Source organism: Limanda limanda, chromosome 3 (assembly GCF_963576545.1).
Source record: "Limanda limanda chromosome 3, fLimLim1.1, whole genome shotgun sequence".
Taxonomy (NCBI): domain Eukaryota; kingdom Metazoa; phylum Chordata; class Actinopteri; order Pleuronectiformes; family Pleuronectidae; genus Limanda; species Limanda limanda.
This window is the reverse complement of record NC_083638.1, coordinates 8,476,360-8,499,412: the sequence shown is the minus strand read 5'-3', so window position 1 is coordinate 8,499,412 and position 23,053 is coordinate 8,476,360. Positions and strand designations below refer to the sequence as shown.

The 23,053-nt window shown below is 42.0% G+C and overlaps 2 protein-coding genes across 2 annotated transcripts; one reads left to right on the top strand and one right to left on the bottom strand.

Annotated features, from left to right (window-relative positions):
* The first annotated feature begins 626 nt into the window (after positions 1-626).
* On the top strand, positions 627-17,320 carry LOC132998294 (monoacylglycerol lipase ABHD2). Its single transcript, XM_061067850.1, has 12 exons — positions 627-820; positions 3,215-3,285; positions 3,624-3,651; positions 3,771-3,986; positions 6,867-7,042; positions 7,619-7,786; positions 8,038-8,221; positions 9,308-9,400; positions 10,254-10,355; positions 10,593-10,662; positions 10,768-10,852; positions 13,721-17,320. Exons 4-12 carry the CDS (start codon positions 3,778-3,780, stop codon positions 13,927-13,929), a joined length of 1,296 nt encoding a protein of 431 aa, XP_060923833.1. The 5' UTR covers positions 627-820; positions 3,215-3,285; positions 3,624-3,651; positions 3,771-3,777; the 3' UTR covers positions 13,930-17,320.
* Positions 17,321-18,687: 1,367 nt separating this feature from the next.
* Positions 18,688-22,605, bottom strand: rlbp1a (retinaldehyde binding protein 1a). The gene is made up of 7 exons (XM_061068604.1): positions 22,597-22,605; positions 22,079-22,207; positions 21,783-21,987; positions 20,528-20,706; positions 19,756-19,914; positions 19,556-19,666; positions 18,688-18,834 (listed from the first exon to the last, which is right to left on the bottom strand). The coding sequence occupies exons 1-7, from the start codon at positions 22,603-22,605 to the stop codon at positions 18,688-18,690; spliced, it is 939 nt and encodes a 312-aa protein (XP_060924587.1).
* Between the last annotated feature and the right edge of the window lie 448 nt (positions 22,606-23,053).

Sequence of the window (23,053 nt, the reverse complement as noted above, 5' to 3'; positions counted from 1 at the left end):
GTTTGTGAATATTTTGTCGAGTAATGGCCACAAACAACTTGTATGTTGGTCAATATGTCATATAATAAAGTCAGTATACATTACAATACACGAGTCAGTGTCTCTGTTGTGATACTGGTCACAAATTCAAACAGGCTGTAAGTTAAGTAGTACATGTCTGCCTGTAATACCAAACCGTTTGCTTGTACAGTGCAGGGGGATCAAAGGAGTTCAAGTATTATGCAACAGGTTGGTTCCTATGATGTTCAGGAAGGATCTTGTCCAGCATGCTTGAAAATATTAGTCCATTCACAAAGGAAAAGGACTCAAGTTAAAACTAAAAGAAAGGGAAAGGGATTTATACTTTCCTGTGTAAGTATACTAAAGATAGAGTATAGGAGCATAGAGTATTTATAAAAATCTAACATATTTGTGCGAAAAATCCTGGACGTACATAAAATTATATTTGTTTAAATAAGGGGAAAAGAATGTAACACGTGGCGTGAAATAACAATAAACAAAAAAACAAAGAAACAAATAAATACGACACACATTTTTTTGTGTGTATTTGTCTGGACAGTGCTGCGTCACATGCGGATTGACCAATGAGAGGCCCGGGATCGCTGAGGTCGGATTCTTGTAGGAAGTGAACGGGAGAATCTCTGGAGCTGCAGCCGTCGTGAAGCTCGTCTCTGCACCGGAGGACGTCCCGATCTGTCCCGATCCGTCCCGATCTGTACCGGACCCGATCTACACCCGGACCCACAACATGGCACGAATATAAACCCGCAGCACCTTCCAGCAGCGAGGAGCGGATCGGCTCATCCTCCCCGGGGCCGAGGTGAGTGGAAACCCGGGTGTGTGTGTGTGTGTCGGTGCTCGGGTGGTGGTGATGAAGCCTCGGTTCTCAGATCCATCGTTAACGGGAGACATCGCACCGTTAATCAGAAATTAGTAAAAATGGAGGTCGTGTGAAAAGAGAAGCTGTTTAAAAAGCCTGCTGCTGCCCCCCCCGGGTTTAATAAATACTGTGGCAAGTGCGCTGAGCGACCTCGTCCCTAAAGCCGACATTATTTATATATATATATTATTATTATTTATTTTTTTTCCTGGCCTTGTCAGGGAGACAAACAAAGACACACACACACGCACACACGCATCATCTCCATTTTTAATCTTCCGTCCACACACTCGTCTCTTCTTCGGGGGGGGGGAGGCTCGCCCGGGCAGGACAGCGTGTCCCCGGGCTGTCCCCGCCTCTCCTCCCGCGGAGGCTGGGGACAAAGAAGGACCAGAGGGACATCTCCTTGTCTAGTGGTGGTTGTTGTTGTTGTTGTTGTTGTGTTAGCTTAACGCACTGTGGCGTATGATAAACACTCAGGTGTGCTAGCCCTGGTGCTAGCTTGTGTGATGAAGCTAATGTCCCTCAGCTGAGGACAGGTCTGGCCCAGTGTTGTGTTGTTACAGCTGATGTGTCCATCACTCACTTCCACTGGGTTCTGCTGGTTTCCTTTTTATTGTGACCTGGAACACGTGGGCAGGTGGTACTGGTTCGTGTGGTTTAGGGTCTGACTGGTTTTTAAAAGGACCAGTGTGTAGAATGTACTGGGGAAGTGTCATGTTGCAGCTCAACAACTTCCCCTTCCCCTTCCACTCAGGAGAGAGGACCTGTGGAAGACCTCAGTTGTCATAAGATATCAAAAATGTGTATAGTTTGGACGACTGTAAGCAAAATAAACATGGCGGCCTCCACAGATCCAGTCCCAATGTAAATATAAAGTATTTCAATATAAAGGCTCCATTTAATACAACTACAATTCATACATTTTAGATGATCACACACTAGTGGAAACATCATTTTTATCCCTTTCATCTAAATCTTACTCACTGAACCTTTAAGAAGTTTAAAACCCTTCAGATGAGCTGATAGTGTCGTTGATTTATGGTTTGTCTATTACAACCTTTGACGACCAGTCCAGAAATAAACCAAACTGTTCAAATTAGATTGTCCTGAAACATGAAGCTGCAAATGCTTTCTTTTATTTACACTTGATAAAAGTGGTTTTTAAAAGGACCAGTGTGTAGATTGTACTGGGGAAGTGTCATGTTGCAGCTCAACCCCTTCCACACAGGAGAGAGGACCTGTGGAAGACCTCAGTTGTCATAAGATATCAAAAATGTGTATAGTATGGACGACTGTAAACAAAATAAACATGGCGGCCTCCATAGAGAGGGTCTGCTCCCAATGTAAATATAAAGTATTTCAATATAAAGGCCTCATTCTAGGGTAAAGAAAACAACATATAATACATTTTAGATGATCACACACTAGTGGAAACATAATTTGTATCCCTTTCACCTAAATCTTACACACTGAACCTTCAAGAAGGTCGGTGATTTATGATTTGTCTATTATGACCTTTGACGACCAGTCCAAAAATAAACCAAACTGTTCAAATTAGATTGTCCTGAATCTGAAACATGAAGCCGCAAATGCTTTCTTTTATTTACACTTGATAAAAGTTTTAATTGAATGATTTCTAAATAATCAAAGCCCATTATATGACAACATCTCTCCTTTAAACAAGGTTGATTTTCTTCATCGAGATCCATTAATTATTCTCAGGGGAATTTAGGAAAATGTGGAAAAACAACCTAATCTCACCATGTTAAAGTTAAAAATAATCCTGGATCCACAACAAAATGTAACGGGTTCTTCCCACACAATCTTCAACCAAGTTTGATGGTTATATGTCGTGTAGATTTGTGTAATCGTGCTTTCAAACAAACAAACGGACAGGGGTCATAACTTCAAGTAGAGCAGACAGGCAACAGTTTCTTAAATGACAGAAAATAAGAAACTATTTTCATAAACAAATAATCATGTGGCATTCTTGTGTGATGAAACCGCACGTTTCCTGGTTCCTGCTTCTCAAACGTGAGAGTTTGCTAATATCCATCTGAACATGTGACCTTGAGCCGTGGGAAAAAACGTAAAAGTCCTCATAAACAATCTGACATTTTTCCAAATAAGATAGATAAGGTTGATAGATGGAAATTGGTTGTAGCCGGAGTAACAGCTCACTGAAGAGGAGTCACTGGCATCGTGTCAAAGCCTTTTTGGCCAAGTATTCCCACGGTGTAAGGAAAATGTTTAAAACGAGATAAACTGCTGAATTTCATTATTCAAATAGGCTCAAATTAATTGATTGTGTCTCTTTTTTTTGTTCCGTAGGTTTGACCACTCCACTGTGACTTCAGGCTTTCGGAACGAGTCGTTATAGGAGGCCAACCTCCTCAAACAATGTCAGTAGAACCTTCTTTTGTTCAGCTTTGCATTTTGTTATTTCTAACGATACGAAACAATGTCGTGTATTAATTGTGAAATCCTGTAGCGCAACATCCCGTTCCTGTGTCAGCAGGAGATTCTGTGGCCTTTGTACTTTTTTTTACACTTCCTGTTTTTCTGTCTGTAAAGTCACAGCTGAGAACTTTGTTTGATTTATTTAAAGTAATGTCACAACCTCTGTCTTTTATGTAGCCAGGTGTCCTATCAGTACTGTGTTAGATGTAGTGTAATTAAGGTCAGTGTATTAAATAACGGATCTCCATCTGACTGAGTGACTCTCTCTCTTCTCCCACAGATCTGTTGGCAATAAGAGAAATATTAAGGTCAGTCAGATATTTCACTTTTATGTTTTTGTGCTTTAAATCACCTCTGACTCAAAAACTGCAGAAAATAACGTGAAGAAATGGAAGCAATGAATGTGTGTTGTTTTTTTGTTTTTCAGAGCAATCATGAGCACTCACGAGTCGGACGTGCACACCATCTCTCCGGAGCTGCCGGCCATGTTTGACGGCATGAAGCTGGCGGCGGTTGCCACGGTGCTCTACGTCGTCGTCCGCTGCTTGAACCTCAAAAGCCCGACCGCACCCCCGGACCTCACCTACCAGGACACGCCCCTCAACCGCTTCCTTCTGAAGTCCTGTTCTCAGCTGACCAAAGAGTGAGTTGCGATGTCAGCTTTGTGTCTGTCACTCAACCTGCTGCCGTAGCTGCTGCTGCACAGCCATCTGGGGCCATCCCATCTGTCATCAGTGTTCCTTAGTGTTCCAGCATTAATTAAACACAAGGCTTTATTTTGAGAGTTGATGATGCGACCCTCGGGTAAGACTGATTATTCTTTAAATCTGTCCTCTGGGTTTATAGTAACTGATGCAAACCATAGTTTTGTTTTTTGCTGTGTAACATAAACCAGGTTAGCAACGGGGATGTAACTTCCGTGTACTTTGAAGGGGAAACTCCTCCTCCCTTTTAAACAGTGTGAACTTCATAATCTTTCCTCCATTAGTATCACTGTCCTGTCGTCTGCTGTGTGTGTAATACTCCGGTGGACGTTCCAGCTCTGTTGGACGACTCTCTGCATGTCTTCATCACGAGTGTCTGTTTATGGAACCGATTGTTACTGAGCCCTTTGGCATTCAGCTGCGGTGTCAGGTGTAAGGCCACACTGCTGTTTACATTCATGTCTGGCTGGTAACCATTCTTTCCTGAACCCCTACTTTTTGCTTATAGAAATGTTTGCCCCACTGAACAGTTTAACTGCGATAACTTGAACCAATCGGTGTTTGTTGTTTCTGGCATTGGCAGTTTGGCACATCGTCTGTGTTTGTATCACGTTTGTAACGCATGATGACACCGTGCAGGGTTGCATAACGGAGATCAATTACACTGTTGAAAGCATAAGAGGGGTGTTGTGAGGTTAATGGGCAACAACATTTTAGGTTAGGGAACAGGCACACGGGGGTTTTGGGTAATGAGGACAACAAAGAACAAGTCAACATTCAAATTCATCTGAAATAAGGCATGTCACAAATGTTCCTCTGTGTTTAAAAACATTTAAACTGAATTTAGTCCTTGATGTTAAAAGAGTGGTGTTGAATGGTGTCATGAGTGCGTAAATCAAGGCAGCAGTAAATAGAGCAATACCAGACAAAACAGAGTCTAATAGAGTCTTAAAATGAAACAGTTAAAAGTCAAAAGAGAAAGACCATCAATGAGCTTCAGCATTGTACAGTTTTGTTTACCCATTTATAAATCTTAATTTTTTAGCAAATTGTCCGGATGTGCCATCTGGACTTCAGCTCTGGACTTTAGATCTTTGCCAGATCAAGGGGATGCATCTGTTTTCTGTTGCTTAATAGTTATGATGACATTCAACCTCTCAGACTTCCCCTTCAAAATCACCTACGTTCAAAGAGAGATCATAACCTGCCGCCACTACCAGTTCATAGTGAAGTGTTTGCATAATATTTGGCTACAAAGCTACTTCCATTGTGCTTTAAAATTATTTTTCTAAAAGAAAGAAGATTTTTTTATGACAGGATAAACAGTTTGTAACGTCTCTGCGATGTGGTTCTTTCCCAATGACGCATATTAACATGCTGTTATAAAACTATATTAAAAAACAACATGGAACAGATAACTGAAATGATCTCAGACTCTCGGCTTGGCTCGAGGAAACACTTACTGTTTGTCTGTAAATTGCAGATAAGGTGGCATTTCGAGGATTGTTTTTCACCTTATCTTCAGTTATGGGGAAGTGTCAGTAATTCTGTGACTCTGACATGACTTCATACCTGTTCTACTTCACCTTTGTCTTAAGTTTCCTGCTCTCATGGGATCTTAAATGTGACTTGTTGGAGCCTGCAGTAGAAGTAAGCTGTTGTTAGACTTACTAACACTGAACTCAGCAAACCTGGAGATGCTTTTAATCCTCCTATCCGCATCACGACCAGGAGGTTATCCTCCGCCTGTAATCATCGAGTCATAAACTACCTTCTAGAGGAGTGTGGTTAAGCTTCAGCTGCCTTTCCAGTGCTGAGCGCTGGAGGTGATTACATTATCAGTGGCAGGTGACAAGCAGTCTGCCTTGTGATTCACAATTCTCTTATGTAAGAGTGTATTTTCTAGGTGGAGTAATTATTGGGATCCCCGGTAAGAGCTGAGGAAACGCAAGGTTGTAGGTCTTGTGTAACTGTTGACATAATTGTACCCTTTGCTCTGCAGTCTCTGTGTTTTGATTTGTGTACTGTACACACCACTAGTTTCATTATACAGATCTTCAGTATCTCATCTCATTACCTCCCACTCTTAACTACAAGGTTAGGAGGAAAGAATCCAGATAGAATTTTATTTAATAGTGAGACAAAGGAACTTGATGTGTCATTTCTCAACACTGTGAATACATCATATATGTCTTTGTTAGAGCCTCTGTTTGTAGATGGGGTCTGGTTCGTCTTTAACAGAACCTGTGACTTAACCTAGTCTTTCTACACTGAGAACAAGCCTATAGTTGTTTTGGCTGTTGACCCTAAAGCCATGATTTTAATGTTGTATTTCTGTAAATTCCTTTTATATAACGGGATAGTATCTGAAAGGGTTTTCCTGTAAAGTTATTTACAAGCTCTTGGTGTCTGTGGGAAAAGGTGGTGATTCACGATAATGCACAGCACAAGGCACCACATTTCAAAGGAATATTATGTAATCCGAAGACTCGACTCCCACAGCTCCCTCCTACAGGAGCTGCACTGGAACTCGAGTACACGCGTGCACGGCTGAACTCAGTGAAACATAGCTCAAGACTGATGTTAAACATTGATGTATGTTCAGAGGGTGGAGTGATAGTTCAGAAGAAAGGTGACATTGTATGCAAACGATGAGTCAGAAAGTTCACGTGTGTGTCATACACCAAAGATGCAAATGTACCTGCTCAGGATAACACTGTGTTGATTCTTTTTTTACAGGCACTCACCTTGTGCATTAGACAAATAAACTCATGTTTCTAGTTACAATTTAAAAGCGGAGTTTATATTTGTGTTTTCAGGTACATTCCTCCCTTATTATGGGGAAAGAGTGGCCACCTCCAGACAGCACTTTATGGTAAACTTGGTCGGGTGAGCTCCCCGAACCCCTGTGGAATCAGGAAGTACTTACCGATGCAGGATGGGGCCACGGCGACCTTTGACCTCTTTGAGCCACTGGGGGACCATCGAACAGGAGGTGAGGATCTCGAACACAACATGTCTACACTGCTGGTTGCTGCTATTTGGAAGATACTTTAGATTGCTTTGTTCCTGATGCTTCTTTTTTTAAAGGGTCAGGGGCAGAGGGAATTGTAAATCCCTCGGTGACAAGTTTGAGATTTTGCTAGAAATAGACCTGATTTGAGATACTTGGAAAACAAAATGAGGTAATCTTACAAGAAGAGTCATGTTCAGCTTTGATTTGTTATCTGTAGGTTTTCTAGGTCAGCTGTGATAATGTATTTGACTCTTTCTTGAACTATCGATCGTTTAGACGAGGCGCACTGTGTCTATCATGCGGCTCTTTGAGGACAGTTAAACAATCCATTCCTTTCTAAGGACGCCACTGAACCCTGACTCCTCAGCTTTGGTCTCACACTCGACTCAGAAAGCACAAGGCTCACATGACATTTGATTTTAATTATTCAGTTGTAGATATGTTGCGGTGCTTCGTCTTAATGTGCTGTTTAGGGGGATTACATACTTTCCTTCTCCGTGCTATCACATTTCTCATTGGCGAGTATCTCTCCAATCTGTCTGCCCGTTTCACCAGATGACATCACCATGGTGATATGCCCGGGTATCGGCAACCACAGTGAGAAGCATTACATCCGAACGTTTGTGGATCACGCCCAGAAGGACGGTTACCGCTGTGCTGTGCTGAACCACCTGGGAGCTCTTCCCAACATCGAGCTCACCTCCCCACGAATGTTCACTTACGGTGAGAACAAGGAGCTGACTCTGAAGTTAAAAGGGTCGCATGAGCCCAGGGGTGACCTCGAACCTCCTAGAATTAAAGATGACATGGGATTTCACACCTGAGCTTAGTTAAAAGGTCTAATAGAGATAAATAAATGTAATACTCTGAGCTAAAGGCACCTTGAGCTGGATCTGCTGAGCTGAGAGAAATGCTCCGTTCTACAGAGGTATTGCTCTGTGTAGATTGGTAACTCGACACCGTTTCTCTTGCAGGGTGCACATGGGAGTTTGCAGCCATGGTCGGTTACATCAAGCGGACGTATCCTCAGACGCAGCTGATAATGGTCGGCTTCAGTCTGGGAGGGAACATTGTGTGTAAGTTCCTGGGCGAGAACAGGATGAACCAGGAGCGCGTGCTGTGTTGCGTCAGCGTGTCTCAGGGGTACAGTGCTCTCAGGTAGGACGTCGTCTTCTCCCCTCTTTATTAAAGTTGCATTGAACCATCGAAGCCCCTTTATAACACTGGCATTTAACACACACTCATTTCTAAATATAAATGAAATATGGCATTATGTCACAATGATAAATTCCTTCATGATGTAGCCGAGTATTTGGACATAAATTGTTCTTAACAGCTGTTGAATCATTCATATATATTAATGGTGATATTTTCTTTTATGTTGTCTGTCTTATTTTTATTTTATCGTCGTTCTGTGTTTTATTCCCATGTCTTTTTTAAAGCACTTTATAAGTTTTATTATTATTTTAAGAGATCAGCCTCAGGGTGTGGCCTAATCCAGTCCTCCACTTATTTGTATTCCATTTATTTTTCACCAAACTCAAGGTTATATGAGTAGACAAGTATAACGCAGAAAGGGTTAAGCTGCATAATGTGACCTAGCTTGTTAAACATGTCCGGAATAAACTGGTACTTAACATAGTCACGATTCAACAAACCAGTTTATTACAATGTTGTTTTTAAACCACTAGTTCATGTCTGTGTCGTAGTGTATTCTCCACCCTGAGCTCATTTGGACTGAGCCGCCTCCTGTGTTTTACATGCAGCCAGCGTCTCCTGGCAGATATGATAGGCTGGGTCTGTGTTGGTTTGCGTGTTGGCACTGGGAGAAGGGTGTGTTGTAGAGACCGGCCCTTTTGTCCCTTAGGATTCCTTTCCCCCTTTATAATGAATTCCCCTTTCAAATCATTATCCAAACCTACGCAGATGCTTCTGTCAGCGTTCTTTCAGTTATAGTCATGGTTTATTTCCACAATTGTGTATTAATAATTCAAATGGTATTGAAATAACAGAAGTAAATAATTTATGTTTTCTAATGGTCATAATTTGTTGAATACCTTTTGGCTGTTGTGTTGCTTCAGCCTGTCTCCGTCAGTGAGCTGCATATTAATGCCTCAGGCCATTTCTACTCTCCACCAGTGTGACCCTTTGTCCAGCGGATTACACAGGACATTGAGTGTGTTGTTTGGAATGCAGACAGGCTGCACAAAGCTAACTTCCTGTGTGTACCCCTGTATCTCTCAGGGCCCAGGAAACATTCCTCCAGTGGGATCAGTTCAGGCGCTTCTATAACTTCCTCATGGCCGACAACATGAAGAAAATCATTCTCTCCCACAGGTATCACTATTTTTCATGTTAAGTTCAACATGTTGTATGGCTGTTTTCTGGTGTTTGCCAAAGACGGCACTGCAGCTTCACATCAGTATAACAGACAACATGGTTTGTCGATTCTATAAACTGTTACTAAACTTCCAGTATGATATTGTTTGCCAAGATATTAGAGTTTAGGTTTATCTTGTCTGTGATGTGCACTTAAACTTTAGGGGCTGTATGAAAACTAAAGTTTACACAGTTTGCACCATTTGAAATTATATTTGCTTGCCTCTGTAGGTGACCTATTATGCTAATTTCTAGATCTTTTTATTTATTCTTGAACTCCACTAGAGTATCTTAACACTATCTACACTTTAAAAATCCCTCTATATATCTTATACTGGCCCTCTATGGATCCTGTAGCTCAGTCTTTTCTGAAACAGCTGCATTAGGTCCTGCGTCTTTAAGGCCCCCCCCTAATGGCCTACTTTGTGTACATTTGTGTAGGTGTGTCCCTCTGCTAAGTGGGCATGGATCCAAATATGGAAATATGTGTTCACAAAAGATATTACTCTAATATTCATTTTAAGTATTTTTAGATTTCTGACCATGATTAATATGACAAATCAACAGTGTTATATTGTATTTCCCTCTCAAAATAGAAAAAGCATAATAGGTCTCCTTACCAATACTGTTATGATGTTTTGATATATTGGTTAGAAGTGGTTAAATAATTTATTTCTCAGTAAAGGGAGGCACTCTCCCCCCAGTAATTTATACAGCCCCCTTAAGGCATCACACTCATAGTTAAGTTATTTATTGTTACTTATTGTTCTTGAATAATGTTTGTGTTTTTATGTATTTTTACATTTTACAGACACAGTCTGTTTGGAGGAAACTCAGTTAAAGTGATAGATGCAGATCTTAGTCGGCTGTACACAGCGACTTCCCTCATGCAGATCGACGACAACATCATGAGGTAAGTGGAGAGACACTTTGAGATTTCATCTAGTCAAAGTCACAGCCCTCAGTGTTGATAAAGTAGATAACAGATCTGAGTTTAAAGATATCCTTATCTATATTTGATGTGTTGCGTGCAGAAGTGTTCATGCATTGAACAGTGTGGAGAATCAGAAATATCTGAGATATTCTTCTCTAACCGGTTTCCATGTCAAGCACATTTTTATAATTCTTTTTCTTCTCTGGGTTCCAACAGGAAATTCCACGGCCACAGCTCTCTCAAGGAGTATTACGAGAAGGAGAGTTGTGTTCATTATATTCACAATGTAAGAGATGCTTCTACACACACACACCTTATCATCTCACTTTTTCTCTTTTAGATATGTTTGTGTATTCAATGTTTGAGTTTTTTATTTTTTATTTTTTTCCAGGTAAATGTGCCACTACTTTTAGTGAACTCTGCAGATGATCCCCTGGTCCATGAATCACTGCTCACCATCCCTCGCACACTAGCAGGTAACTGACAACAAGCAACACAACAACAGACGCAGAACTAAACCTCATTGTTAAAAAAAAAACATACTAAACTAAAAGTATTTTAACTTTAGAAATCTTATTTGGCACGACTCACTTTCAAGCGTGTGTTTGTGTAGATAACCAGATGCGTAGAGAACATAATTGGACTCGTAATCGCTATTTACTTTGCATGTTATTACAGTATTCCTCATTTATACTTAATATTTAATACTACCGACACTTCTTTGATTTCTACCAACTTGAACCAAAAATAATGGCCAATGTGCAAACGAGTTTGTGAAGTACCTGCAGACAGATCATGGCACATGTTCAAACGATTCTCCATTGAATCCACAGGCTTCTCCTCCCTGACTAATCACTGAAGCCGACGCCTCTGATTTATTTCTCTATACGTTTATCTACAGTCTGAAAAGGCTCAGTGATGTGTTTGCTCTGCACCCTGACCTGGACCGGGTGTGGCACCGAGCTCCAGTCTATGAGTAATGTCTTTTTACTTTACAGCAGCTGTGACAACCACTCAAACACAGAGCTGAGTCTCTGTCTATGACCCAGTGTAAAGTGAATTTAACTCTTTCCCAGGTTTCCGAAATCAAACATCTAATCTACGAATAAACCGTGCAGGAAGTTCAAATATTGTTTCCAAAATAACCAAAAGGCACTTGGTTAAATGACATACCGCCTAACAAGCTCTCCCTCTGCTCAGCCTGAGTTATATTTATACTTACTGACCCCTTTAACTATTTTTGAAAAGGAAAATTCCTAATCTAAGAGTGTGTGGGTGGGCGGGTGTGGGTGGGTGAGTCCTGACTGGAAGTACAAGCGATTTTATCTGACATGCGTCTCTAGAGAGAATCTCACAGGATCAGCTGCCCCTTTGCTTCAAAATACGATACAGTGACTCTGATAGTCGACCACCAGGAATAGGACTGAACAGAAGAACACTGTGCTGCTTTAATTCGCTCAGATTTCAAATGTTTCGATTAAATAAGAAGAGTTTACAAAGAGGTAACTAAACACGTAGATAATACACAGCTCAGATTTGTTGTGTTGTATTGTTGCTGTAATACAATGTTAAGTAAACGCGTACAGTAATTTATTAGTCATGTGGCACTTAGTGATTTGCAGCATCCTGTTGTACAACCTGTTCCCCAGACCGTTCTGTTCCAGCCTGTCACTCAGCGCCGGGTGGCTCCAGGTCTGGGGGGGGGGGGGCACTCTGTTGTCCCCGGGCAGATCAGTAGCTGTCATGTAAAGTGCACAGTGGTGAAAACACTGTGGGATCTCGATCACTAGTCAACCACATCAGGCTCCCCCACTGACCCAGATATGAGCAGGAGGATAAGTGATCGAGACAACCCGACCTGGTTGTCTGCAGCACTCTAATAATACATAGGAATAATCTTTATCTCTAGAGCACTTTTAAAAACACATAATGTATTACAAAGGCAGCAAGTTAAAAACAGACGGGTCATAAAACATCGGGTTTAGACGAAAGCAGGTAAAATAAATCAGTGTAGCAATATCAGTGCTGTGTAAAATGCTCAATCAAATAAATTAAGACGGTTATAAAGAAAGTTAAGACTCAGAAAAAAATGTATGTTTTAGGAAGAGACTTAAAGGAGTTGAGTGAGTCAGCTGACCTGATCTCCTCAGGCAGGTTGATCCAGAGCCTGTGTCCCCTTTAGGTTTTAGCTGTTTTTAGTTTTTAAACCCTGCAGAGGTTTACAAGACAATCAAAAATTATTTAATGTTTGTTCTGCTACGTGACCTACTTTGAACCTCAGGGGTTATTTATTGTGAATTAACTCAAAATATGAATGGATCCACTTTCTCTTGCTGTATTCACACACTGAGGAAAAACAAAGATGAAGCTTTAGTCTCATGCAGAGTTTAGAGTGAAGGTGAAGTACTTAATCCTTTCCTGATGATCGTTAATGAGCCAATCATGTGACCAAAAATACTTGGACACCACAGCATTACACCCACATATGATTATTTCAAACATTGTATTTGATATTGATCAGTATGAATATGCTGCTCTAATAGCCTTTACTATTAGAGCAGGAAATTCGCTCCTCTCTGCTGAAGGATCCTTAACGAGATCAAAACTGATGTTGGGCACTAAGTTAACGCCTTAGGTTATCCTGAAGGAATTGGTTGGGTTTATTTTCAGAACCAGTCACGAAAACAAGTCTTTATTTTACTTCAGAAGTCCATGCTCAGGTTTGGTCTGTTATTTATCAACCAAACAAAGAACATGCTGTGAGTGTAACAATCTGAGAAACCTGTCAGTTAAGGAAAACCTGTTTTTATCAGAATCAGAATCAGAATTCTTTTATTTGCCAGGTATGTTTGCACATATAGGAAATTGACTTGGTGTCATTGGTGCACTGAACATAAAACAACAATATAAGAAAAACAACAATATATAAGAAATAGAACAAAATAAAATAAAATGGAATAAAGTAGAATAAAGTATATCCTGTTATTTGTCTAAATCACCTCCCAAGCTGCACATTGCAACAATTAAACAAAACTTCCCGAGGCTGCTTTTTGAATAATGTTCATTTACTTTATAATTCAAGACAGAAGTAGTGTATTTTCTTATCAACTCACTGGACTGGCTCAAAGTCTCAGCAGTGGTACAGTAGCTGTCTCATGAAGTCGAGCCCTGCTGTTATCTGTTATCTGTCTGACCAGGCGAACCCTCCCTCGCTATCAGCCACAGAACAACAAACCCCTGGCGAGGCCCTGTTTGTTCTCGTGTCCTGGGTTGTGTTTACTGACGATGACGCGCCGTGCACAGTACAGGAGCCTAATTACCGTGTGTCGTGTGTCATCCTGCAGCGAAGAAGTCCAACGTGATCTTTGCCCTGACGCTGCACGGAGGCCACCTGGGCTTCTTCGAGGGCGCGGTGCTGTTCCCCCAGCCGCTCACCTGGATGGACAAAGTCATCGTGGGATACGCCAACTCCATGTGCCAGTGGGAGAAACAGAAACCGCCGTGCCAAAGCGGCCCGCTGACTGAGAGCTCCTGCGCAGAGGAAAAAGCCTAAAACCTCCGGCCTGTACGTCTCTCACCCTCTCTCTCTCTCTCTGTCCCCTCTCACCCCCCCATCCCTCACCCCCTCCAGCACCACTGTCCCAGCACTGAGGAGACACCTGAACTGAACGTTAAACTGCTCTCTCTTCTCTGCCTTCTCCTCCGGGTGCTACTCACTGCTACTGACCCACACATGTCAAGCCTTCACCACAATCCCCCCCTCCCCACTTCTAGTCACCATCACCTTACAGTATGTGAAGGAACAGAAACAATTAACTGCCTTTGTGCTCGTTTTCGTTGCGAGACCTTTTGACTTTTTTCGTTTGTTTACACGCTGCACACGGCAATGATCCTTGGCGAGCGGAGGCGTCGACCAAATAGCCGCTGGCATTAGAAGGAACACGAGAACAACCCTTTGAGTTGTCCAGGGAAAAACAAGAGCACACGAGAAGCCTCCTTTTTAAAACCTAAATCAAGACTGTGCTGCAGAAGGTGTCCGTTTCCTGCACCTTTCTAAGAAGCTCTCTGCTAATCACCGCCAAGGCCGTATAGCCTAGTCCGCTGTCTTAACCAACACAGCGTCTTTCTAGTATGTGTGTGACCCACAGATGTAGTTTATATATCTGTGCGTGCCTGTGCAGACCGAGAGTGGAAGACAGAGCATGTGATCCTTGTGTTTTTGGTTGGTTCAAATTCTCCGTTTTCTGTTCTTCTGGGTGAACTGTTGCTCCATGGTTTGTAGGAAATGTTCAGTAGAGAAGTGTGACAGTGGGATTTTACACTTTACTTCCAGTTCACATCCTCCTGGCACCAGACATGACCAGGGATCAGCCCTAGATGGGACTCATACACATTCCCTCGGTCGCATTCTATCGTTTTGATTCAGTGCACTTTAAACCCTGTATGACACAATCTTTTCTTTCCCGTTTCTTTCCGTTTTTTTTTAAACTCTTTATAGGTTTCATAGGTTTGAGAAGAGGAACTGGTAGGAGCGAGGATGATAACAAGAAGTTAGATGACTCAAATGTTCCCTGTGTTCTCTTCCGTCGGCGTCTTTGAGCCCTCTTACTTTTCCGTCTGCCTATGATCAGCTCCAGGATCCTGCAGAAACTCTGAAACCTTTTTCTTACTGCACAGACGAAAACCTGCTGCCCCTGCACACAGAGGCTAGTACCCGACCCTGTACCTCGTTTCATACAAACATCTTAGTACAAGTGAGCCTGTGGTTTTTGAAAGTTTGAAAATGCTGTCTACCTATTAGTCCTTTTGTTGCTATTGATGGGAGAGCTCAGCAGAATGAAGCAGATATTAAGATTTTTATAATCTGAGCTGTGAGGTGTGATGAGTAGGAGGGGCTGAGGATGCCAAGCGAAACCAAATAGTATGATTTAGATGAAGAAACCTGAATCCAAGAAAGAACCGACAGATTCTACAGTTTTACCGACTTTAAGCTTTTCCTATTTTCTTGGCTGAGCGTTAAAGCCACAGCGACACAGCAGCGTGGACCGCTGCAATTCACACTAAACACTCATCACAAATCTGTTTCGATCACATCTGGATGAGACCTGTGGACTTTTCAGAACCTGAACCTGACTGAGAGCTTCTCAAACCTTGTAAGGGCCCCAGGAAGTCCAGCCAACAAAGGAACCTGCAGGGATTGACAACCGTGCATCTGAGACCTTTTCAGACCAAAGATTATTTTTTAATACGATCTGCCATGTTGTGGTGTTTATTCCAGTTTGAGGGAACTTTGGCAAATCAAGGCAATTCCTGTAGCTGCACTCTGTCAATCATAGAGGAGTGCAGAAAATCAATCAAATGACGAGAAAATAACAACTGAATATGAATTATGCCGAGCATCAGAGCTCATTATTGGAAGCTTACTTTTGTCAAAGGAATAGAAATAGTGCTGTAGTGGTAAATATCGTCATGACTGAAATGGCTTAAACTTTTCTGACTTTCACAGAGTTTTTTTCTGTGATAATATTCAGACATTTATGTTAGTGATGAAAATATTGAACTGTGGATTCACTGATCCACTCAGAATTTCGACCTGATCTTATTTTATCCACATTTAGAATCTGTACACCATCCCTGGGTGGTACTGTAATGTTAGAATGACACCAGGGATTGCTTTGGTCAGGACTGAATTCACGACACTGAAAGTGAAGACACTGAGTTGTGTAATAACAGACTTTATTTAACTTTATTTATTATGGACGATGAGTGACATCACAGCCGAGAGTGTGTCAGTGACTATCTGAGCCGTCGGCAGTTTTTTTCTTTCATCGTCCAAACCACAGATCGCTGTTGCCCTCGGTTGTCGGGGAGACCGAACTACAACTGCCAGTCATTAATGGCGCACATCCTCTCATTCCCCCTCAGTGAGGTTATTCTGGTCACGGTCCACAGCTCTCATTTCAACAACTTCAAACAGTAATGTGGGGGTTTTCTGTCCTGGCCACACCAGGCACAAACTCTGTTATCTGTGTTCTTTCTAAGTTTCTCCCCACCACCCAATTTTTTGCACAGTAATACAGGTTTCGATGTTTTATTTGGATGTATTATTTTTTGCTAGTTGATCATTTTGTGTATTTCTTTGTTTTGTATTTTGTATTGTTATTATGGCATTTTGTGTTATGCACATGCATCAGAGTGGGAGTGCTGATGGGTGAATTTGCAGTAAGTGTATACTGTGTCATGTCACCACCTCTGATTTGACAAAAACCAAAACTTCTTCACTTTAAAAAAAGGAAAAAAAGAAAAATATAAAGATAGAATATATAGAATTATTTGAGGGACCACGGATGACAACTAAAGGCAATAACCAACCGGGACCGATTCTCTTTTCTTATTAATACTAATGTGACGGGGAAATAGTGTCAAAGTTTATGTGACCAAAACATGTCGCATAGTTTTCTCATGGATGTGGAATCTGACATGTTTTTGCTGTGTTTTTATGAACATGTGCTCCTCTGTATTTATCCTAACCCCAGTGTTCAAGCATCCTTCTCTCAACATTGTGGGCTTGTTAGGAAGTGGAATATAAAACGTCTCAAGTGACTTAATATGTCGATGAATCCAAAAGTACACCTTGGATCCGGGGGGGGACGTCGCTCAGTGTTTGTTTTTCCTCTGAAATAATCTTGAGCCTCAGTAAACGGACGCCAGCCCACAACACGTGAACCCACAGTTATCTTATACAGCTTTAATTTAGTGTTGACATTCTGATGCTGACGGTTAACGGATGAGGCGACAACTAGAGGGAGCACACGTCACACAACATAACTCTGATATCCAACCCTGGGTGTTTTTGTGGAAGAAAGCCAGTGGTGTGTGTGATCTAATTACAAGAGAAAATATGGTTATTGTGTTCCAAAATAAATTATTTTCTCAAAAGAAAACTGTTTTATGGTGAAATGATTTTGATAACATCCGCAAACGTGTTTTAATAGAAGGTGTTATTTAGTTAATTCCTTGTAGCAAACACTAAAGACTGGTTTTAAAAATGTGTCTCCACTTCCTCACACTAAGAAGAAATGAAGCAAAAAATATTCCAGATTTATTTCAGTAGATGGAGCCCTGGTATCAAGATCCAGCCGACACGTGATTGACCGATCGTGGGTCAGTCCCAGCTGTCAATCAGGTTTTTTCGTCCTATTAATAGCTTCAGATGACCAGTTATAAACAAACTTTAAAATAAGCACTTGGACATAGATGAGTATGATAAGAACAACATCAAATGACAGAAACCATGTTTGAGCAAAATGTATTTCATGTCTGTTTTGTCTTTTTCTGTTATATTGTCTTTAGATAGAGTCTAATAGGCTAAATACTTGCCTATTAGATTTGAGGATTTGGTTTTATTTTATGAAAACATGCAACACCTACAGGTATTTCCAAATTAAATAGCAACTGTCTCATGAAAGAATCAGGGATGAGAACAGTGTGTCATGAAAACCAGCTTGACTTACCACGGCAATTTAGATCAGACTAATGTAAACATCCTTTATGAAACAGAATTGAATCCAAACTAACTCTGATTTATTGAGGAAATCCAGGTTTACACTGGTAATCTTTCTTTGAAATAATTTGAGACCGCACAACTAGTGCTAAAAATGTAAAATCATAAAACTACAGAAAAACGCAGACTAAAAACGACTTTATTGAAAATCGGACAATCAAAGCACTTTGTCAGAATGAATCTTTGCAGTGCATCAGGCATCTGAACAAGGCCGTGGAGTTGCGGTTGCCATGACAACGCGTCGGGAGGCACCTGCTCCAAAAACAACAATCACATGCAGGTTTATCCATCATCAGTTTTCCCTCTTCATACCTTTCCAATAATTCACACGATAATTTACTCCTTCATCGGACATGACTAGGCACAAGGCTGGTCTGTATGTTGAAATTCAGTTTTAAGGCAAAGACAGTCTGGATGTCGTCACATGACCGACTCTCATCATCCGCCGTGTACAGGGACAACACATGAATTCCGAGGTGGAGCAAAACTCTAAAATCACAAACAATAACCATCAGTTATTCTCTCTGTAAAAACATCTAAGCATCCTTTTCTGTTCCCGTTTCTATCGCCAGTGTTTCTCTCCTGCAAACCGTCCCCTGCTCCTAACTCTAGATACTTCTCTTTATTTACCTGAATAATAACAATGATAATAAAAAACTAGCTTCAAATTAGACCACACATCTGATCTGATCACAGAAGAAGCATCTGGGGTGAAGGACTCTATCCCTTGGTGTTTGAGATGTGTTTTCAGAGAGCGGTGTCTTCAGAGCCAAACAGCTTTGTGGCGATGGCCTGGTTGTCGGAAACAGACGCCTTTCCATCGAAATCTGCCGGCAGGTTCTCGGCATCGAATTCTTTCAAGTAGTTCTCCATCTCGTCGCCGTGAACAAAGACCTGAGGAGCAATGCAACAGGATCAGATGAGAGGAAAACTGTCTTTAACACAAAGTGATGGCCAGTGGTGGGAAGTAACAAAGTAGAAATACTTTGTTACTGTACTTAAGTAGATTTTTCACATATCTGTACTTTACTTGAGTATTTATTTTCCTGACGACTTTTTACTTTTACTTGTTACATTTGAACAAAAATATGTGTACTTTCTACTTCTTACATTCTCAAACTGGCTCGTTACTTGAGCAGCGAAGGTTGGTTCTCTCTCTCTCTCTCTCTCTCTCTCTCTCTCTCTCTCTCTCTCTCTCTCCCTCTCTCTCTCTCTCTCTCTCTCTCTCATCTAGGGTTCAAAATTTGTAAAATTATACATTACATACATTATATTCCTATTGTTGTTATAATTTTTCAGTCAGTTGAGATAAATCTTGAGGAGAAACATTTTGGGTTGTTTTTTGTCTGTATAGGCCTACTATAAAAAGCACTTTGCATTTTTAATTTTGGTACTTGTACTTTTACTTTTGATACTTAAGTACATTTCAACACCAGATACTTTTGATACTTAAGTACTTTTAATATGAGCTACTTTAAGACTTTTACTCAAGTCATTTTCTGACGGGTGACTTTCACTTTTACCAAAGTCACTTTCAGGTAAGATATCTGTGCTTTTACTCAAGTATGGCTTTCAAGTACTTTATACACCACTGGTGATGGCAAACTATTCATACCCTCTCCAGCAGTTTGCTCTTCATGAAGGGTTTGACCACGTTGTAGGTGGTGGTGAAGTACCAGGGCTGGTGAGTGACGTGCACCGCCTTGAACCGGGCGGGGAAGGAGTCCTGCAGGAGAGCACACACAAGACGTGAAGGTTCACAGGGTCGGAGGTTCGTCAACAAGACATTCTCAGTGTTTTAATTTTCTCTCTGACCTGCAGCATGTCCACCATCTTCTTCAGCTCCGTGGGTTTGATCCCCGAGGCGTGCTGCATGGTGAAGCCCTTGAAGTTCTCAATCAGGACGAAGCCGTTGATTTGAGTCTCTTCGTTCTCCAGCAGCTTCTCCAGGATCACACAGTAAGCTCTCAAGATCTGACACACACACACACACACACAAACACACACACACAGTTGTTGTTTAAAGAAATGTGTGTTTACAGTTGGTCAAATTACCTATTTTTTATGGAAAAATAAGTAGATACAACCAATACGGGCAAAAACACTTTAAAAGTCAGAATCCATTGTTGCATTTTGTCTCTTAAACATAAAGAATAGAAACATTTGAACAGTTGTTCATCCGTTCATCCATTATCTAAACCTCTGGGAGCTGGAGAACATCCCATCTGACATGAGGTGAGAGGAGCTGCCAGCGTATCACAGGACAAATGTACAGAGACAAACAACCATTCACACGTCAATTTAGAGTCTAACCAAACCCCCCATCCTAAAAATAGTTTTTGGACTGAAGAAGGAAGCTGGAGAAAACCCACACAAACACGAGGAGAACATGCAAAACTCCAGACAGAGAGAATAACTCATCCTAAGTCAGTATTTAGTAACCATACTTCTGACAGATACCACCTTTTTCTGTTCTTCATACTCATTGGATCTTATTTCACACTCTCGATGCTCAGGTCATGGGACTCACAGCACGAGTACACTAACCCTCCTGTCAAGGTGCTGTGTGACTCTGCTGCACATCTACCTCATCGAAGGTGATCTCCTCCAGGTCCCAGTTCTCGATGTTGAAGAGCAGGACCACGCGGCCGTACTTGTCTCTGCTGGGCAGCACCACAGGGTACCCGGCCTCGATGGTGCTGCGGACCGCCTCGGGGGTCAGGTTCTCAAACAGCTCGGGGTACTCCTTCCTGAAGCGCACGTAACCTGCAGAGCGAAGGCCAGTCTGTATTCAGCATTGTTCAGTGGAGGGTCAATACAGTTCTACAGGTGTAATATTTAATTTCCCAGCGTATCTGAGGGCAGAGGATCTTTTTCCCTTCTGGTCACATGAGCACTGACAGTTAGAGCAGCTCATGATACTGTTTAACCTACTTCAAGTTTTCAGGACAGTAAGCACATTTATTCAACTACACACAACAACACACATGGACCTGCACATGACAACTGAAGGACGAGCTGAACTCTCTCATCAGTGCACAAAGTCTCAGTCATCAGCTGCTTGTTGAACCCGAGCAACACAATGACACCACTGTCTTAATGCATCTACAGTGCGGCTCTGGGCCTCAACGCACCAATTAACCATCAAATGTGATGTGGGCGCATGTGAGAAAGTCCATCTACATGTGCATGTTTTGTGTGTGTGTGTGTGTGTGTGTGTGTGTGTGTGGCAATTAACACAACAGAACAAGTTCACGTTCCCATCGTACACCATCTCTTGAAAGAAGATTAGCCCCGTTAGCAAAAGAAAAACACATTTCCCTCTCACAGTAATAAGTTCTACAAATATATTCACAAAGTTTTTTTTTCTTCTTCGATCTTTGTGAGGATCAAATAACGATAGCAAAATGTAGAAAGAAACATTTTCCTCATCCTGTATTTTGAGTCCAGGCCAGAAGTGCTTTTTCTAAAGTTCGGAGCCACAACGGCAGAATCATAACATTTTATGACATTTTTTCATGTCATTTTTAGTAAATGAAATGATGAATCTATTTCATGAAAGTCAGAAACCTGGTCTCTGCTGTTTCAGCTCAGGAGGCGCTGTGTGGAGTTCCCAGCAGAACACTGTGGCTTCACAAGTAAAAGTAAGCTTGCTGTCCTATTTGCACACAAAGGAGCTCTTTGTCAGCGGGAACTCAGAAGCATCTCAATGCCCCCAATTAATGAACCTACGCCTCCCGGTCCTGTGATGGGCCGGGTTCACGCAAACGAGGAGCACAAAAGTGGTCTCACGCTCATTTACCGGAGCAGTGGACTAACGGGCCGTCCCCTCTGTCCCTCACCTCTCATCAGATCGTGGGCCCGGACCACGTCGAACTTGCGAGCTCTGAGGAACCGCAGCAGCAGCGAGTCGGGCTCGTCCCCGAAGCGCTCCAGCATCAGTTTGGCCAGGTTGTCTCCCTCGGACGCCCTGTCCTTCATCATGGCTCGCAGGTCCTTCAGCGAGGACGCCCGGCTCGCGTCTGTCTTGTTCAGCTCGTCCTTGGCCTGGAGGAGACAGAATTACACAAACACATGAGATACTGTGGTCTCCAGGAACTGTTGAAGTTATGTGTATGTGCTCCTGGTCATGTTGTACCTTCTGCACAGTGTGGCCGGGCAGTTTGTGGCACGGCCCGAACACCGGCCCATGATCCTTCACTGTCAAATGCTCCAGCTTGGAGCGCATGGCCTGCTCCTCCTCGGACACCATGCGGAAAGATCCAGTCTGCATGAAGAAGAAAACATCACACAAGCTCACGCAGGTTATCGAGAATCATGAGATGTGTTGCTCATTCTTTAAAAAACATTCCACTGAAGCGTTCACACAGACACACAACACATCTGAGGTCGCACAACACCAGCTGAGCTACAGCGGACCCCAAACGACACACCCCACTGCTTAATCTGCTTCACATGATTACAGAAAGGACTTCGAAAGCCACTTCTTAAAAACAGCTTAAGGTTCCATCCCAGAGAGCCGGAGCATCTAGTGAAACAATAACAGCTCCGAGCAGCGAGGTCCAACATCCAGGATCCGGATGCTTCTCTAAGACCGAGGTTCTCCACCAGTGAACTGAGCCGGGGACAAAGTGACACTCAAGTGATTCTACTCACAGCAGCCATGGTTGTAGCGTCTCTCAGCGGCTTCAACAATACTGGGAAGAAAGATGGAAAAGAACAAACAGAACAAAACTACATCAAAACGTGAAGAACGCCGTCCATACATGAGATTGTTATATTAAAGGTCTTGGGTTCAGAAATATGAGATATGACACAATCTATATCGATGATCTACATAAACACAACAGGTGTTGTAGGATGAAAACAATATTTTCCAAATGTCGAACATGACGAGTGGTTTCTTTACTCGCCAGTGGAGCAGACATCCTCTTACATAACAGGTCAAAACAACAGATATCTACTGAGCACTATTCTCATATAAAACTGATACCACATTGTTTTGGTATTTCCAAAATATTTTTACAAAATACTTTCCTGGTAATATTTGAAAAACAAAGTTAGTTTAACAACAGCTGCTCTGAACTGTGTGTTTCTTTACTCATCAGTGTAG

Bases quoted from the DNA above. Each gene is read 5' to 3' on its own strand.
- LOC132998294 (XM_061067850.1), top strand. From the start codon at position 3,778: ATGAGCACTCACGAGTCGGACGTGCACACCATCTCTCCGGAGCTGCCG. The intron at 3,987-6,866 runs GTGAGTTGCGAT...TTGTGTTTTCAG, and splicing joins TGTTCTCAGCTGACCAAAGA to GTACATTCCTCCCTTATTAT. The intron at 10,663-10,767 runs GTAAGAGATGCT...ATTTTTTTCCAG, and splicing joins GTGTTCATTATATTCACAAT to GTAAATGTGCCACTACTTTT.
- rlbp1a (XM_061068604.1), bottom strand. The intron at 21,988-22,078 runs GTACAACATGAC...TGTCTCCTCCAG, and splicing joins CCGGCCACACTGTGCAGAAG to GCCAAGGACGAGCTGAACAA. The intron at 18,835-19,555 runs GTATGAATAGTT...ATTGCTCCTCAG, and splicing joins AGAGCAAACTGCTGGAGAGG to GTCTTTGTTCACGGCGACGA.